At 42.3% G+C, this 18366-nt stretch overlaps 1 protein-coding gene across 1 annotated transcript; it reads right to left on the bottom strand.

The window, feature by feature from the left end:
* Positions 1 to 1885: 1885 nt before the first annotated feature.
* Positions 1886 to 16670, bottom strand: pigq (phosphatidylinositol glycan anchor biosynthesis, class Q). Its single transcript, XM_063472484.1, has 14 exons — positions 16590 to 16670; positions 15333 to 15523; positions 14956 to 15142; positions 14422 to 14585; positions 14091 to 14287; positions 11260 to 11391; positions 11033 to 11153; positions 10111 to 10237; positions 9834 to 9987; positions 6528 to 6639; positions 5487 to 5567; positions 4433 to 4547; positions 4277 to 4338; positions 1886 to 3305 (listed from the first exon to the last, which is right to left on the bottom strand). Exons 2-14 carry the CDS (start codon positions 15483 to 15485, stop codon positions 3153 to 3155), a joined length of 1758 nt encoding a protein of 585 aa, XP_063328554.1. The 5' UTR covers positions 15486 to 15523; positions 16590 to 16670; the 3' UTR covers positions 1886 to 3152.
* Between the last annotated feature and the right edge of the window lie 1696 nt (positions 16671 to 18366).

Raw genomic sequence — 18366 nt, 5'->3', positions numbered from 1 at the left:
TTGCTGGGTTTATGCACCAAAATTCACATCATTTTCTGTTTTTTTATTCATTAGGTATTTGAATGGCACTTTAGGGCCTCCGTATATTTTGTGTAAGATCATTTTTATGGGGGGATTTGGGGAAATCCCGTTTGCCTTCTTGCAGTCTGTATGTAAAAAAGACAATCGGCTCAGTCTAATCTCTGATTATGGTCGGACAAAACAGGCTAAACTCAGATTAAAAGAGATGAAAAACTGCATCAAATCTTTCATGTGACTCATCAGACAAAACTTCCTGAAATGCTGGACTGTTCATAAAACATGCAGTTTTTTAAATTTCCTATAAACAAAGAGTATTTAAAACAATAACAACTGAAAGGGAAATGTTTGTGGAGAGTGTCATAATCTGCCCTGTTACTGATCATTTTTCAGTTTTCACTGTCGTAGGGGAGCAAAATACATTTGGACTATTTCCCAGAATATAATTCATGTTGTGTAACCACGGTAGGAATAATATTATGAAATGTGATGTACAGTAGTGGGCTGAGAGTGTGTTTGATTATGTGTGTCAGGCCTGTTTTTATAGCACCATGACTCATCTCTCGCCTCAGCCTCCTGAGGAAGAACACCTACACGCATAATTAATGAAGTGTTCTGGCAGCAACAGCTTGAATGAGGCAATCTAAGATAAAATAGAGATTAAAGTGTATTTACATCTGGGATGGATCATATTTATACTTTTCATGCAGTGGAAATAAACACTGACTGAACAGTCTTCTATGCTTCTTCAACAGCTGTGCTTTTATTCTGAAAAGCTTACGGTCATTTACAGGGTGTTTTCCCCCATAAATGCTACAGGATTCCCTGCTTTATCATGCTTGTTTACTCTAATGGGGCCAAAGTTAACAAAATGAACATCATAATGATAATGCATAATACTGGATACGGAGGTCGTACAAACCCAATATTCTTAAAATCAAAACCACTAAAATTCAATGATCTGGTTCATTTTTCCCACAGCACAAATTATGAGTTAAATTTGAGACATCCCTGTATCTGTGCAACAGTAAAAAGGTTTTTGCCTCTGTGTGTGAACTGAAGCTGTGAAACAGGCTGAGTGATGCACCGAAGCAACGTCCCAGAATCACTCTGCTTAAAAAGTGGTTGAAAAATATGATTTTTGTAAAGTCTGTCTATGTATATATGTATAGCTATTGGCATGTTAGTGGGGTTCTAAAACCAAATGCAAATTGTAAGCTAGTATTTATGATATGATGGGGAATAAACAGGAAGAAAAGTGATGATTATTATCAATTAAATAGTGGAAAAGGGACATGATTAATTAAGTTAATGCTTCTTCTTACTTCTTTTTTAATGTTATTATTATTATGCTTATCATCATTAGCATCATCATTATTATTATTTAATTGTTTGTTTGTGCTTTTTTTCCTCTTTTTGTGTTCTATTATTTTTACATGTTCAAAATACAACAATAAGAAGAAATTTCGAGGACCTGATAGAAAATAACCAGCGTGTGTGTATCCATGTCAAACTTCAGCATAATTGTCATAATGGAAATGACATTTAAAAAAAACTCTCTCTTTACCTCAACACAGTCATGAGAAATGTCTTTTTTTCCCACAATGTATTTAAACATAAAGACAGCAGCAGTGACGACATCATCAGTACGTGCCACATTAACGATGTCAGCTGAATTAACATTCATTAGTATAAAGTCTCTCTGCTGTTTGGTTGCCACTCATATATACTGTATGTAATATAATATTTTGTGTCACCTTATTTTTCTAAAACTTCCCATTGTTTATTGTTTGAAAACAATAAAAATATGTTGTGATGTTCCAGCTGACTCAGCATGAACACCAGAGGAGGAAGGATGTGCTCAGAATCCTGGATTTTCCCGAACGTTTAATGAAAAGCTGAATTTAGTCAAAAGGTTTGATCAGACATAACAAAACAGGCACATTACATTTAAAATGAACGACAAAAAATCAGACTTCACGGCTGTAACAGACGTGCGGAATCAGTGAGTGGAAGAAGAACATTATTTCATTTAGACTAAATCGCTCTCAGGTTAAAAACAGACACATGTAAAAGACATTAAAATAAAATAAACAAAAACAAAAAAAAACATTTTTTCTGGTTACAATTATTTAAGGATTAAAGATTCCAGCTATTCACATATTCAGTGCAGTTGGTGCATAAACACCCACATCTAATAACACAAAGTTGGTTAATATAAAGAGTACATTTGATCGAGTTTGTGTGCCGGCACTGAAGGCGAACAGTTTACGGCTCCACAGTTTTACTCACGTTAACACAAAACAACAAGATCAGGTCATTCTTAAAAAGCTCCTTTAAGGTGCTTTACAAATGTACCACTCACCATAAACACAAGAAAACAATATTTATATTTTCTCATTAAAAACATGACTTTGATTAAAGACTTGGTGCATGCTGGTGGATTAACCAGGGCAGCTGTGGCACACAGGGTGGCCGTCTGTCCACAGACTGCCAAAAGTCCTCCACAGCGATGTGAGACTGATGAAAGAACACCTTTAATTTAAGTTTCCTCAAGTTTAGTTGCTGCTAAAGTGGTTCTACAGTTTGGAGGGGGTACTTTACTTTAAATGACTGTATAAAAATCAAACAGAATTAGACGTGTGTTTGTTACTTTTTATGGTTGATCACAGCTCGTACAGGAGTTGTTTTGGTCCAATTTTGTTTTTCTTTCTTAAACATAAAGTCTTTTATAATGACAAATAAAAATGTAAATCTGTAAAGTCAAATAAACGATCATTTTAGTTGAATTTTACTCTGAAAGAGTGAAAGAGCTTCCTCGAGTGTTTTTATGCCCACAGCTCTTAAACCAACACCAGCAGGACGTGACTATTTGCTGGTTGTCCTGTTTCTGGTATCCGTGTGAGCTCAAATATTCATCATCCACCTTCAGGCTGAGCAGAAAGCTGTAGATGCGATGAGTCGGCAGCTTCAGGCGATGTTCTCTGTGACGCTCTTCCCATCAAATATAAAAGCATCTCCCGAAGGTCGTCTGTCTGTTTCCTGTCCGTTTCCATCTCTTTATTTATTCAGTCTCTTCCCTTTCCTCCTCTCCCTCGTCTCTCCTCTTCCTCCATCGCATTTCTGGCTCTCTCTCAGTCAACCTTGGTGCTTTTGTGTCTCCAGGGATAAATCAGCTCCCCGACAAACAGCTTCTTGACCAGAGCGGCCCGTGAGTCTCTGGGGTAGCAGCTGTATGTCGGGGTGCGGTACAGCTGCACCACAGTGCTGCACTTCAGAGGGTTTATCTGAGGAAGAAAGCATCAAAATAATGGCTTACTGTCAGGAGGAGCACACACTGATGACACATTATTAGCACGCTGCAGTAGGAAGTAAGGTACAAATAAAAAACAAACAAATAAACCTGCAGTTCCTATAAAGTCCACTACAGGCGCCAGCAGTGAGTCGTTCCCCGTGGACTCCCACGTTTAACTTTACAGCAGATATAAACACGTTAACCGTCTCATTAAGTGTCAGTTTTATTTACTTAAGTGTTGTAGTCTTTAAGTTTTTGGTTCTTCTGTTTTTTATTGAGCTTCATCTGATATTTCCCCTCCTGAGTTCCTGGATCACAGCGGCGTGCCAAGTCTGAGTTTTCCTGTTCCTCGACCACCAGATGTGACCTCAGCATCTGTTCCTGCACCAAACCTGTCAGACGTCTCCTCGGGACCATCCGTCAGGCTCTGCTGCTGCTCGCCCTCCAGCGAGGTCCTGCCTCCACCCTTTTCTGTTTCCCTCTGTAGCTCCATCATGTTAGAGTTTTCTCCAGTGTTGGCTGTCTTATGTTTATTTCCTGTTTTAGATTTTTCTTTCAGTGTCTTGTGTTAATTTTACTTTCTTTTTTTTTGTGATCGTCCGCCTCGCCCAGATTGTTCTCACCTGTCATGTGTGTTTATAGCCCCGTCTTCCTCTTCCTGTTTTTTAGAGGAAGTCAATAGTTTACCTGAAGGTTTGCTAGATTGTGTCCTGCTGGAGCCTTTTGGTGCATTTTTAATGTGACCAATAATAAAGTTGCTGTGCAGTCAAGAAAAATATTTTGGCATCAAATGTAACAAACTAAGTATTTAGCATTTAAAACAAGCAAACAGCTGGATAATCATGTAAATTTCATCCAGCTGTGATTATTTGAACACAATGAGGCTTCCCTGTAGCAGCCAATGAGGTGTCTCCATGTTTAAATCTGCGTGGTGAAACAATGAAGACCTGTGTGACCTCTTACCTCCATCAGCAGGTGAAGGGCGGTGCCCGGCTCCTCACACAGCACCTGGAACTTTACACCTTCTGAAAACGTGCACAAAGCCTCACGATGAAAACCTGCACACTTCCCCCACGCAGTTATCTAGAGACTTTATAAAGACGTTTCAGTAAAGCGTACCTGCCAGTCTGTAGGGTCTGAAGATGCGGAGGCCCATGGCAAACAGCGGGAAGGAGTTGATGAAGTCCACGCTGAGGTGGAGGACGCCCTGGAACAGCACCACCACGAGCCGGAGCTGCACAACACAACGAGACCCAGGAGTCAAAAACAAACGCACCCTACTGCAGTTTTTTCTTTTTTTGGGGGGGGGGATCTGAGCACGGACTCGTCAGACTGGATGAAAAGGACGACTTTCATCTGGTAATTAATATTTTGGATGTGTTCCCAGTTCACAGGTGAGCATCACACTTTCATTTCACGTGTGATTTATTTACACCGACACGCCCACAGCAGATTTAAAAAAGCTGGTCGGTTTTTAACACAGGAAACTACAACAAAAACTCCATGAAAATAAATGAAAAACACTAACAATCACTTGTTTTTGGCTCCACAGTATTATGCTGCTCTAGATTAAAGACTTTTTTAAAAAAAACAGAGAACTGAAATCACAATTTATCAGAAGTATTCAGCATGATTTGACTTGACTAAATGTTATAAAAGTCTAATAAACATTTTTTGACAGGCTGTGCGATAAAATAGCAATGAAAAGACTGCATGAGACACACGTTTTAATTACATTCAAACATAAACCGTGTGTCTGTTTTATGAAACTGAGCTTGACAGCACTGATCTCGTCTGTCTTATTTTCAGGAAACTGACTTCAAAGGTTTTTAGATTTTAATAATAATAATAATAATAATAATAATAATAATAATAATGGATTGCATTTATATAGCGCTTTTCGAGACCCTCAAAGCGCTTTACAATTCCACTATTCATTCACTCTCACATTCACACACTGGTGAAGGCAGCTACAGTTGTAGCCACAGCTGCCCTGGGGCAGACTGACAGAAGCGAGGCTGCCATATCGCGCCATCGGCCCCTCTGGCCAACACCAGTAGGTGGTAGGTGAAGTGTCTTGCCCAAGGACACAACGACCAAGACAGACAGAGCTGGGGATCGAACCGGCAACCTTCCGGTTACATACTGGACCAGGTGGTGATTTCAGGCGTACCAGAGTGAAGACCAGGTAGTAGAGGGCGGTGGTGGGCAGCAGGAACAGCAGGATGGTGAAGAGCAGCGTCCCGATGAAGAGCTGGAAGAAGCACAAACACAACAACACTCAGAGAAAATTCTCTGCATCTCTAAGAATTGATGAAGATTATGGTGAGAGTCTGAGGCTCTCGATGCCTCCTCTTCCTCATGAAAATTCATTTTTTAAACAAATGTAAAAATCTTGGTATTAAAGCTCTTGAGTTGGTTCGGGTTTAAAGCTCCTGTGATGAGGTTTCAGATCAGTCGCAGCATCCAATCGCTGACAAACGTCCCTCTAAAAGGGGGCGTGTCTCCTCCTCACAGTAGGAAATTGATGCGCAACCAAATAAATCAAATTACGTTTGTTTACTCAGAACATTTTACACCAACCAGAGTCGAGCACAGAACAAGCAAAATCAGGAATAAGTGCAAAAAACCCAGATGTGATACTCCCAGAGACACAACATTTAAAGACTGCTTAGTAGAAATCTATGAATGCCTTTAAAGAGCCAATCAGCAGCTGAGCCTGGAACCATATGAGCCAATCATGCTGCTGAGCTCATTCACAGCTCTTAAAGCTGAGTGGAGGACGATGCATTCACCGTTCTCGACGCGGTAACAAACATCTTTCTTTTATTTCTTTGCCTCCCTGATCCTGGTTCTGCTGGAGGTTCTTCCTGTTAAAAGGGAGTTTTTCCTCCCCACCCTCGCCAAGAGCCTCTCACAGGGGATCGTCTGATTGATGCATTTTCTCACCAATATTTAAGGCTCTTTATCTTATAAAGTGTTGTTGTAAAATGGAGCTGTATAAATAAAACTGATATCAGTGGTGCTCAGATACACATATAGTGAGGAAAAAAGCTTCCGAATCCTCATTTTGGGATAAATGTACCATTTTTTTTAAGCAGTTTTTAAATAAGATTTGAGGGATGTCTCTACAAATGTACATGTTGAATTCATGGATCTCTACCTGTTTATTCTCACAGGCGTTTGATGAGATGAGACTCAAACTGTGGGTTACCTGGTCCACGTCGTAGGAGCAGGAGTCCACTCTCTGCCGCAGGACGTTCCACTTCTTCCCTCTGAAGAGCCTCCAGAGCGACGAGAGCCCATAGATCTTCAGACAGTACAGCCTGACAGAGACACAAACAGCTGATGAGTGAGTGCTTAAAAGGAACAGGTAGATATCTGACACAAAGACAGGTTTCATAGAAGAGCTCTGCAGAGGCCTGTTCAGCTGGTAAACCACCAGCTTTATGTGCAGCAGCACTGACAAATCATTTCAAGTGTAGTCACAGAAAAAGCACCATGAGCTGTAATAGGAGCAGTCATTAATGACACACTCAGTCTGTCTGATAAAGACTAAGAGAGACAGAGAAGCTTTCCTTTTGAAGCACAGCGAAGCTTCCTCGACTTTTATCCTCTGCAGAGCCGAGCCGTGTTCACGGCAGGAGATATTTTTAGACCCGGGCGCGCAGATTTAATAATAAAAAAAAAAACTCAGACAAAAAGCTCTCAAAGCGAAGAGCCGGCGGAGCATAAATATGTGAGGAGGAAACTGGGTAATATTTCACTGTGCACCACGGGGCGAGGCACTGCTATCTTTAGAGCAAATACATAATTTAGTCAATCCTCCGACTTCACGACAGCACTCAGACTCCTGTCACACGGCAGACTAACAGACCTCATTTCTCCTGTTAAAGTCAAAGCAGGTGAGTGTACCTGAGAGCTGACTGAACAGAACCCAGATTTAAGAAAATGAAGATTTAAATGTCATCGAGCTCATCTTTTAATCCTCAAACAGGATTTAGCAGCGATGACGTGTTGTTTCTGCAGCTGAACATGTCTTCAGGTTAAAGATTAAGAAGAAATACTCATTAGTCCGGTGATGATCTGCACTTACTGGCTAACCTACTGAAGATAGCAACATTTCCTGCTGCAGAAGTTTCAGTTTTACACGGTTGTGCACAAAATACTGTAAACATGAGTCATCTCCAAACCAGATGTTTGCTTAGTTTGAGTTTAACAGCAGCAGCCTGAGAGGACGTATGATGGAGTCACCGGTTCATCTGTAGTGTGGTGTTACAGGGATGCAAGCTTGCTGTCACTTTTAAATGGTAAAAAGTGCTAAATAAAGGCTGCTAGGGTGGTACCTAGAAATTAACTTCACCCTAAAATCTTCCAGAACCAAAAAACTCATCATGAAAGTAAGAATGCTCTAAATCTGATCCACATAACTGGGGCCTGCATGGAAACAGCCCTCAGCACCTGTGCACCCACACACATGAAGAAGGCCCAGCAGAGGCTCTACTTCTTCAGGGTTCTCAAACAAAAACAGCCCGTCCTCCCACTGCTGCTCCATCAGCACCACAGAAACCATCACCAGGTTCCCACCACCCTTCCTGGAGGACATTTAGAGCCACTGCTGCCTGATAAGAAGCACCAACAGAACCACGAACTCGTCCCTGCTAATACATTTTACATTCCTTTGTTCTTCTCTGCTGTGTGTGTGTGTATATACATACATACATACATACATACATGTGCATATATGTGTGCATATGTAACTGCTTGTATATTTTCTGAGGGTATTTTTTATACATTTTTATTCCTTATTCTCGCTTCCTTTCATTGTACTTTGTTCAAAGACAATAAATTCATCTGAAAACCAGTTAATTGATTATATTAGAATATTTTGCAACAAAGTGTTGTGCAAAAATCTTAAGGCACCCTCATTTCTTTATATTTGTCAGTAAAATATGAAACAGTTGCAGGGATTTACTGAAACGTGTGCAAACACAGAAATACAGTATAAAAGGCAAAATCAAACAGAAGTTAATATATATTATGACCACCTTTAATCTTCATCACAGCCCGAACTCTGAGGCAGATTTCTGTCATTTCTTTAAGTATCCTCAGGAATAGTTCTCCAGCCTTCGTGGAGGACGTTCAAAGCTCTTTGGATGTTTCTGCCTCTTGTTCTTTTCTGTCAGGACGATCCCACGCTGCTTCAGTAAATCTGAGGTCTGGCTCTGGGGAGGCTGATCCATGACCGATGGTGTCCCACACGTGTGTTGGTGTCACTGTCAGTTCATAATCGTCAACACCGCTGGTTAAACTGCAGCCCACATGTGATGCCCCGTCACAGATTTTCAGTCCAGTTCTCGTGTAATTTTCGTACCTCAGCCTTTCCTCACAGTTTTCCTTGGCAATGGCTTCTTGATGGCCGACCTTCCACTGAGACCACTTCTGATGGCACGTTCATACTGAAGGGTCACGTTTCACCTTCATCTCTCTCTCATGGTTTGGACCCTCCTCTGAATCTTCACCATCTTCTCACAATCAACAATGACTCTGTTCAGCAGCACGGTGTGAGTGTGAACATCTAAAGCAAACAGGCCTGCAGAGCAGAGCGTGCACCAGCTGAGGCGATCCTCTTCCAAATGTCCAACCCTGTTATGTAACCGCAACATCAAACAAAACATCCTGCATGTCAGATTTGGTTCTTTTGTGAGCGGCTGCAGAAATGAATTATGATGCTCTCATCTTCATCTTTCAGTTTTCACTATTGTCCAAAAGGTATTTTATAGTAAATTTACCGCCTGTGTAAAAGTTTTTATGTGTTAGATTTTAAATGGTTTCTTTTTGAATGAACTGCTTTTAGCAAACGTCCCAAATATGATCTTAAAACCCACCAATTTGGCCTCCATCACCTCAGTCCAGTCATAAAGGCGATTATTTCATTATTAATAAATTCTCATTTCTAGACAATTCTCATTTTGGGGCCGTTTTCAACCAAGAAGTTTTTTTCTGGAGGCACTGAGGAAGGAAAAGATTTGAAAGCACTGCCCCCTGCAGGTTATCATACGTACCTGCTCACACAAAGCTTTACCGTGTCCTTATTCAATAGGGTGGTCAGATTTTGATGAAAACTGAAAAAAGTCCTAAACAGTCCACTCATCCAGGTCCAGAGGCAGACTCGTCCTGAAACCCAGCAGAGAAGACTAATCTCTCCAGAGAGTCCTGGGTCTGTCCCAGGGCTTCCTCCCATTAACATCTCAAATGGCTCCTTTTGAGGTTGAGGAGCATCAGTTTCACTTCCTCACCATCCTCGCTTTCTAACCCTGACAATGACACTCGTTTCCACGGCTTCCACCCACAATCTCATTCTTCAATCTCTCGAAGAAATCAGCAGCTTCACCTTCACACAGACACTGTGCACATCTGTCGGTCATGTGCTCCAAGCCTTGTTGCTTTTCCCGCCCAGTCCGACCAGAATGAGCTTTGCTTCATAGCGGAGTAAAAGCTGGGCGTTTCTACGACATACCTGGCTCCATAGACGTAGAAGCAGTAGATGTGGAAGGTGAGCAGGGCCACCATGTCCGACAGCAGCGAGAGGGCAAAGGTCAGGCCGAGGCAGGCCGACAGACCTCCGTACCACAGGATCCCCTCGATGAATGGAGACATCAGGTGGATGTAGCCTGGATGGAGAGGTGATGTATCACAGTGAGAGTCAGCACAAGCTTCTGTGTCACTTTAGCGTGAAAAAGATTTAAACAAATTAAAGGAAATCTCAACACTGCAGAAAACCTCCTGATACTCACTGATCCAGAGGTGAATGTGGTACAGGAAGAAGCGGCCCAGAACCTGGTCCAGGGCCCGGTTCATCTTCAGCCCGGCTGGAGCTCCCATCAGCCACTGCAGCAGCTCCTCCAGCTCTTTAGCCACATGCTGAGGAGGAACCGCAGGAGTTTAATGACAGAAGAACAGAAGATGAAATTACACCAAATCCAGTCGGTTATTAGCGACTTAATGAGGTCTGTCGGCGCTGCGCAGGGCGCTGAAGTTTCTAAATCTATAACATGAAGAGTTTTTGTACCTTCAGGCTGTTTCCACAACATGATCCAAACATACGTCTGAGCATCATTTGTTCACTTATCAAGAGACTGTTTTTGTTTTCAAGCCTGGAGTTTCTATAAAGCATCAAGCTGAAATTATTAAAGCTAAACTTTTTCACGATTTTCCGATCCAGCGCGCAGCATCCTCTAAACTGCTTTTTGTCTCCTGGATGAAGCACCAGTAATGTCTGATTATGCTCCTTCGATCGTCTCTTGCTGGCAAAAGATGCTAATGAAGTGCAAGCAGCACACGTCATTGGGCTGTGCCCCTCAGCAGGCTTCTGGAAGTTGGCCAATCAGAAGAAAGTTGGCGTTTTAAAGAGACATGAACTAAAACAGCTTGTGTGAGACAGCAGGGCTGCATGAAGGCCAGTATGAGGTACACATGGATCCTTTTTTTAAACAATGAATCATGCAGAGCTGCTTTTTCCAAAAGTGAACTGCAAAAACAAAACCAAGCTCATATCTCATGATCGCGATTCTACATTAAAGACACGACCATGAACCTGTAAAACAAAGACCAGTCTGCGAATCAAAGACATTCATTCAGCTCCAGCATTACTCAGCTCCTGAAATTTGGTTCCTCGCACTTGCACACAGCAAACATCTCCACAGAGCGATAACTTACATCAGCTGCAGGCATCAGCATGTTAGCCAGCGTGGCGATGTGGTCGTCTCTGTAGAGCCACGACATGAGCAGGACGCCGAGCCCCACGTCCACCAGGAACGACACCAGGATGTTGCCTTTCCTGCCGACAGACATCAAACCGGAGACGCGGCGTTACAGTCGGCTCTGTTCCAGCAACAGTTTCAGTACAAACCAGGTGAAGCTCCATTTCTTCACCAGACGCCCACCTCATGAACTGCGTATGCTCGATGGCTGGTTTGGGCGAGCTCAGCGTCCTCATGTGTTCGGTCCTGTAGCTGATCTGGACACATGTGGACAGTTTACTGGACAGGAAGCGCAGCGGGTAAAGACTGAAGATCCTGCATGAAACAGAAGAGACAGCTTAGAGCTTTACAGCCGCGGTCGGGACTTTCTTACAATAAATGTTGGACTAATAAATAAGAGCAAAACAAAGAAGGAAGCAGGAAAAGTACGTCGCTTCTTCAATTAAAAAAATAATTTTTATCCAAGTTAAAAATCAGCTTTGCATTACTCCAAGTCTGTGGAGCAATGCAAGTCAGTGGTGGTGAACAGAGAGCCGAGTTTGAAAGCAAAGCTGTCGATTCACCAGCTGAGCTACGTTCCGACCATGAGACCAACAGAGTGAGTCTGAAGATACAAGCAGCAGAAATGAGCGTAATGATGCTGCACCTCCACATTAAAAGGAGCCAGCTGGGGTTGTACAGCATCTGACTCGGATGCCTCCTGGCTGCCTCAAAGCTGAGGCATTTCGGGCATATCAAAGTGGGTGAGGTCCTGCAGCAGAACCAGAAGCTGCTCGATAGGTTATCCTTCTCTGCTAGCTTGGAAGGCTCTTAAAGCTCCTCACAGAAGAGTTAGAGGAGGTGGAGAGGGAGGCCTGTGCATCTCTTAGATTTCCATTTGTTAGCCTGGTTTAAGACAAACGGTAGAAAAAAATTTAAGACTCTTTATTACTTGTTTTCACTATACAGCTTTTTTAAAGCTTTTCTATCAGTGTTTGTTAACAGATTAAACACAACCAAACGCTGAGATCCAATAAATGTAACTACCTCGAACTTAATCTGTGCTTTGTTTTTTTAGAGGATTTTAGCCTTTTGCACAAACAGGACTTGAGCAGATTGCTTGAAATGAGTGTTTTTTATTTTATTTTTTTAAATGCATAAACTCACGGAAATTAAAACACGCAAAGTGAAAAACACTGAACAAGAATCATCTCGTGCAGAAACTCAAACGGTGAAAGAAGGCACGGCAGGATTATACAGTGGCTTGCAAAAGTATTCGGCCCCCTTGAACTTTTCCACATTTTGTCACATTACAGCCACAAACATGAATCAATTTTATTGGAATTCCACGTGAAAGACCAATACAAAGTGGTGTACACGTGAGAAGTGGAACGAAAATCATACATGATTCCAAACATTTTTTACAAATAAATAACTGCAAAGTGGGGTGTGCGTAATTATTCAGCCCCCTGAGCCAATACTTTGTAGAACCACCTTTTGCTGCAATTACAGCTGCCAGTCTTTTAGGGTATGTCTCTACCAGCTTTGCACATCTACAGACTGAAATCCTTGCCCATTCTTCTTTGCAAAACAGCTCCAGCTCAGTCAGATTAGATGGACAGCGTTTGTGAACAGCAGTTTTCAGATCTTGCCACAGATTCTCGATTGGATTTAGATCTGGACTTTGACTGGGCCATTCTAACACATGGATATGTTTTGTTTTAAACTATTCCATTGTTGCCCTGGCTTTATGTTTAGGGTCGTTGTCCTGCTGGAAGGTGAACCTCCGCCCCAGTCTCAAGTCTTTTGCAGACTCCAAGAGGTTTTCTTCCAAGATTGCCCTGTATTTGGCTCCATCCATCTTCCCATCAACTCTGACCAGCTTCTCTGTCCCTGCTGAAGAGAAGCACCCCCAGAGCATGATGCTGCCACCACCATATTTGACAGTGGGGATGGTGTGTTCAGAGTGATGTGCAGGGTTAGTTTTCTGCCACACATAGCGTTTTGCATTTTGGCCAAAAAGTTCCATTTTGGTCTCATCTGACCAGAGCACCTTCTTCCACATGTTTGCTGTGTCCCCCACATGGCTTGTGGCGAACTGCAAATGGGACTTCTTATGGTTTTCTGTTAACAATGGCTTTCTTCTTGCCACTCTTCCATAAAGGCCAACTTTGTGCAGTGCACGACTAATAGTTGACCTATGGACAGATTCCCCCACCTGAGCTGTAGATCTCTGCAGCTCGTCCAGAGTCACCATGGGCCTCTTGGCTGCATTTCTGATCAGCGCTCTCCTTGTTCGGCCTGTGAGTTTAGGTGGACGGCCTTGTCTTGGTAGGTTTACAGTTGTGTCATACTCCTTCCATTTCTGAATGATCGCTTGAATAGTGCTCTGTGGGATGTTCAAGGCTTGGGAAATCTTTTTGCAGCCTAAGCCTGCTTTAAATTTCTCAATAACTTTATCCCTGACCTGTCTGGTGTCTAAATCCAATCGAGAATCTGTGGCAAGATCTGAAAACTGCTGTTCACAAACGCTGTCCATCTAATCTGACTGAGCTGGAGCTGTTTTGCAAAGAAGAATGGGCAAGGATTTCAGTCTCTAGATGTGCAAAGCTGGTAGAGACATACCCTAAAAGACTGGCAGCTGTAATTGCAGCAAAAGGTGGTTCTACAAAGTATTGACTCAGGGGGCTGAATAATTACGCACACCCCACTTTTCTGTTATTTATTTGTAAAAAATGTTTGGAATCATGTATGATTTTCGTTCCACTTCTCACGTGTACACCACTTTGTATTGGTCTTTCACGTGGAATTCTAATAAAATTGATTCATGTTTGTGGCTGTAATGTGACAAAATGTGGAAAAGTTCAAGGGGGCCGAATACTTTTGCAAGCCACTGTAGTTTGTGGTTTATTCATCATGAATTAACTGGATGTTTTGTGCCGTTTCCAGCTGGGGGAGGACAACCAGCGATAAAACAATCAGCAGATTGATCAGTATATAAAATAATCTCTCAGCTGTAGCTTCCTTCCTCTTACCGGATGTTACAGATCCACGTCCACAAGGCGAGCAGCCAGCTGATGAGCACGCACAGCGGCACTGAGGCCTGTTTAAGCAGCTCCACGATGATGCTGGCCTCCCGGCCTTCAGACTGCCAGTGCGTCGACTTCAGCGGCCCGTTGTCATAGCGATCCAGGAAGAACAGAGGCTGGCTGCACGCTACCGTCTGGAACACCTGCAACAGGAAGAGGAGGAGCATGTGAGAGATCACCAGCTGCCCACATCAGGGATTGGACGCATGTTGGTGGAGGGCTGATTTGAGAGCTTTGCACCAACACGGAGACATCACAGCTTTTTTCTCCTCTCTACCTGTTTCAGCTCAGACGGCGGCTCAGTGTTGGGGTCAGGATCTCCACTCTCAGTGGGGTGGAGCTGCGACAGCATCACCTTCCTCTGCTCATAGTGGACAAAGATCACCTTCTCCTCCTCCTCCTCATTTTGCTTTTTTGCTTCCTGCTGAGTTTCTTGCCCATCTGAAAGTTATTCAAATCAGAGCACAGGAAATGCAACTTTCAAATTAAATGAAGGACATTTTATTGGACATTTAAAAAAAAATAAAAATCTTAAAAACAGAAACAAACTCTCAGATAAAAAAAAAGAAAGACAGCTGTGAAAAAGGAGAACTATCATTTCAGGGTCAGCAGGCTTAAAAGAATGGGAGGAGCTAAAGCAGCTTAGTTCAGACAGGATGAACTGCTAGGCTGCACCAATGCCCTGTTTAAGATAAATGAGGATTATTTTGAGCCGAGAATCATGCAAAGCTACTCTAGCACAGTCCAAAATAAAAAAAAATATGGAAAAGAAAAGCCAAGGAGGAAGCAGATTCCATTCTGAGGATCTTACTTTGGTTCCGGTTGACGACCTCACAGATGAAGCCCATCTTTCCCATTTGGCGACTGACCTGGAGCCAGCGCTGCTGGGGGAAAATGGTGCTGAGGTCCCTGAGGAAGCTCTCCATGCTCTCCTGACCCTCTTTAGGCAAACTCCAGGAGCCGAGTACCGTCAGCTCCACCCCGCTCTGGGCCTGCATCTTAGAGACGAACACAGAGGAAGGCTGAGGGACTGAAGTCTGGCTCACGTTGCTGAATGCATTAATCTGATCATCTGCAACCTGACTAAAAGTTTTCCTCTGCATTGTGTTTAATTCAAAACTCAAAGGTGACACCTATTGGACAACTAGTGCCCTACAAAGACTCAGCTCCCTCTTTATAATCACCAACCTGCTGGATGTACTGTTTGACCTGCCCGGGGATGAAGGGGTAGTGAATGACCGCCAGCACCACGGCTGAGTCATGACCAGAGATCCAGCGGCCCACCAGCAGCCCGCTCTCCGCCCGGTTACAGCACTGTGGGAAGAAAATCTTCAGCACCATGACTGCACTGTGGCTCAGAGTCCAGCAGCTCTGATGATCTGAGGGAAATAAAACAAGCAGAGGTAAACTTTAACTTCAGTTACAAGTTTACGGTTACCGACCTGACGGAGAAATCCTTCATCACAGATACCCGTGCTGATTAGCGCGTGCAGGTCCCTCATTGGTGTCCACACCTTGGTTTGAGACACTCATCTAACCCTGGAAAACTCACTGCCAGCAGCAGATATTACAAAAGTCAAACTTGGAAATCAAAGAATTCTGAAATAAAATTTATGTGAACATTTTACAACAGCAAAGATGGCGGTAAAAGTAAAGCATTGAGGAAAAGCCTTTAAAAAAGTTTCAGCCGGTGTCTTAAAAAGGCTTTAAGACCTCTTCTCTCTAACCTCTATTCTACTGGTGCTTTCCTGACATGAAACCCAGCATGGCTTCAAGGCTCGGTTTCCCAGACATGGATTAGGCCTGGACCTGTTTTCAGTGGGACACATTCACGGAATACTTCTCCTCATTTAGGAAAAGGTCTAATCCATGTGTGCGAAACAGACTACATGTGTGTATATATACACACAAGAGTAACAGTAATCAAGTACGAAATACCCGCCGAGGGGACAAAGAGGTCCTTATTAATGAAAAATATCCCCGCTTTTCCATTTAAGTGCTACGGCAGGAAAATCACTCAATTTTCCATTTTTTGAACGGAGTTCGGCAACAGAATGGAACAGGTTTAGAGACGGCTGTCCTCATTTTTTGCCCTTCAATCAGAAACCCGATTGGAGCACCACAGGAAGCCCGGAGCAGGGATGACATTGATTTACGAGACCACGAAGCCGGTCAGCTGCAGTTTTATCTGCAGTGTTATTACAGAGTAACCGCGGGAACATAAAGAAATGACCCAACATGTCAAAGAGAAGAGTGACACCCCAAACTGCTGGCTTATAATGTCCCCCACCTGACAACCACCTCAAAGTTCTTCGCATTTTTCATTATTTTTCGTTAAAAGTGTTTTAAAATCAATGAACTGAAGCTCGAACAAACAACGGAAAGATCAAAGTGGCTAACATCACTGCGGAGACGAGACATGAGTGTTAAAAATGCACCTTTTACCTTCTTTAACACGAAAACAAGAGTTCACCTTCCCGCTGCAGCTACGTACAAACCGTCGGCACCATCTTCGTTGTTGACAGTCCGTGCGATAAAACGCTCCGGAGAGAAACACGCGTTAATGACTGTGCTGAGTTCCTCTTACTGCGATTAGATTTCAGTTTTTGAAAGAATTAAAAGTCTCACATATTATTTTTTTACCAAAGTTTTTTATTTTATTTTAAAGGGAACTCTTTCAATAGAGAATATTAATAATGTTATTTTGAAAAGTCACTATATTAGTTTACATTTTTGTTGTTTTCTTGTTATGCTAATAGTTTGATCAGGATTTTCTGAATTGTAATGTCTGAATGAAGGTATTGATCCTTAAGGGGAAACCTTTCAAACCAAAACATCACAGAACAATAAAATAAGCAGTTAAAGTCAACATGTAGTTCTCCTTATTCATAATTCCAGTTTACACTGAATTTATTACGTTTGCTTTAAAATTGAATTTAACCACGTTCACAGGCTTCAGCATTGGCCACAAGACGCTCCTCTGATTTTGAAAACAGTAATTCGTGTTGGCGTTATAAAGGACCGTGTGTCTGCTAATCCTTTTTTAAATTAATTTATACGGTTATTTCCTCTATGAAAAGCATTCTATATTCATTGTCTTCATGCAGTTCTTTTTAAATAATAATAAGATATTATAATATTATAACAACATTTATAATTTACCTGGACCGAAAACTTTGTATGGACCCAACAGTGAGATTTAAAAAAATCCACAAATAATCAAAATCGTTAGTTTCTCTTAGGTTCTTCTTTTCTGTTAAGAAAACCAAGTGAAATGATCAAACTGATGTTTTAAAATAATCAGCTCATACTCACCAGTAAATGCTCAGTGTGCTGGAGCTGCTGCTGTGAATGCACAGTTGGTCCAACTGAAGAGATTTTATCTCCGGCTGCAGTGACACAGCAAGAAAAGAGCGCGAGGAAAAAGAAATATCAGAAACCTTCTGGACGAAGCGACGTTTGTGAGCGGGCAGGATTCAAGGCCACAGCAGCAGATCTGACTGAAGCTTCAGATATCAGCAGATATCACAGGTTCCTAAATGAACATGAGTGTGGCTCAGCGCTTTGATTTATACTACAGTAACCTTTCATTCATCTCACCGAGCTGCTGAAGCTGGCATAAAGGGAAGGTTTCAACACGCTGCTGGATTCAGGTATAAAATTCAATAAGAACTGCAGCTGGACTTGAACCTTGAGCCTCAGTGTTAAAATCCACTGACAGACAGAACCAGCTGAGCTCTCCAGCAGCTCTGATGGATCAGAAATTTACTCTGAGGTTACAAAACATGCACACGAACGAAACAGACAAATCCTCCTTAAAACAAAAGTATACACGATTTTAATTCAGAAAACTCTTACAGAAGATCTTTAAAGCACAAGATTACCTGCTGGAGAAGTGGGTCGTCTGGAGGTTTGATCTCATGATACAGAGGAGAGCCACAGGAGTGGCAACTTTTAATTTTGACCTTAAAAGTAGAAAAACATATTTGCTGGACTTGAATCCTGAACCTTTTAGATAAAATATGATGAGACCATAATCAGAGCTCTCCAGCAGCTCTGATGATGTCTGAAGACCCTCCAGAGAGCAACAGAAACTGTATAAAAAGGTTAAGAAAAGCCCCAGAAATAACACACTCTTGTTCAAAATGAAGGTAAGTTCTAATTAATACAAAACATTACATTTAAATAATAAATGGTCGCTAATAAAAATATATAATCATTA

The sequence above is a fragment of the Pelmatolapia mariae genome, linkage group LG4 (assembly GCF_036321145.2).
Source record: "Pelmatolapia mariae isolate MD_Pm_ZW linkage group LG4, Pm_UMD_F_2, whole genome shotgun sequence".
In the NCBI taxonomy this organism is placed as follows: Eukaryota; Metazoa; Chordata; class Actinopteri; order Cichliformes; family Cichlidae; genus Pelmatolapia; species Pelmatolapia mariae.
Note: the sequence above shows the minus strand (reverse complement) of the source record. Positions and strands in the feature narration are given on the sequence as shown.

What these genes read in the sequence shown, in the direction of transcription:
- pigq (XM_063472484.1), bottom strand. Translation starts at nt 15,485, where the DNA reads ATGGTGCTGAAGATTTTCTTCCCACAGTGCTGTAACCGGGCGGAGAGC. An exon ending in CGCCGTCTGAGCTGAAACAG is followed by an intron (nt 14,288 to 14,421) that starts GTAGAGAGGAGA and finishes TTCCTGTTGCAG; the next exon opens with GTGTTCCAGACGGTAGCGTG. An exon ending in CAGACCCTACAGACTGGCAG is followed by an intron (nt 4,339 to 4,432) that starts GTACGCTTTACT and finishes GCACGTTTTCAG; the next exon opens with AAGGTGTAAAGTTCCAGGTG.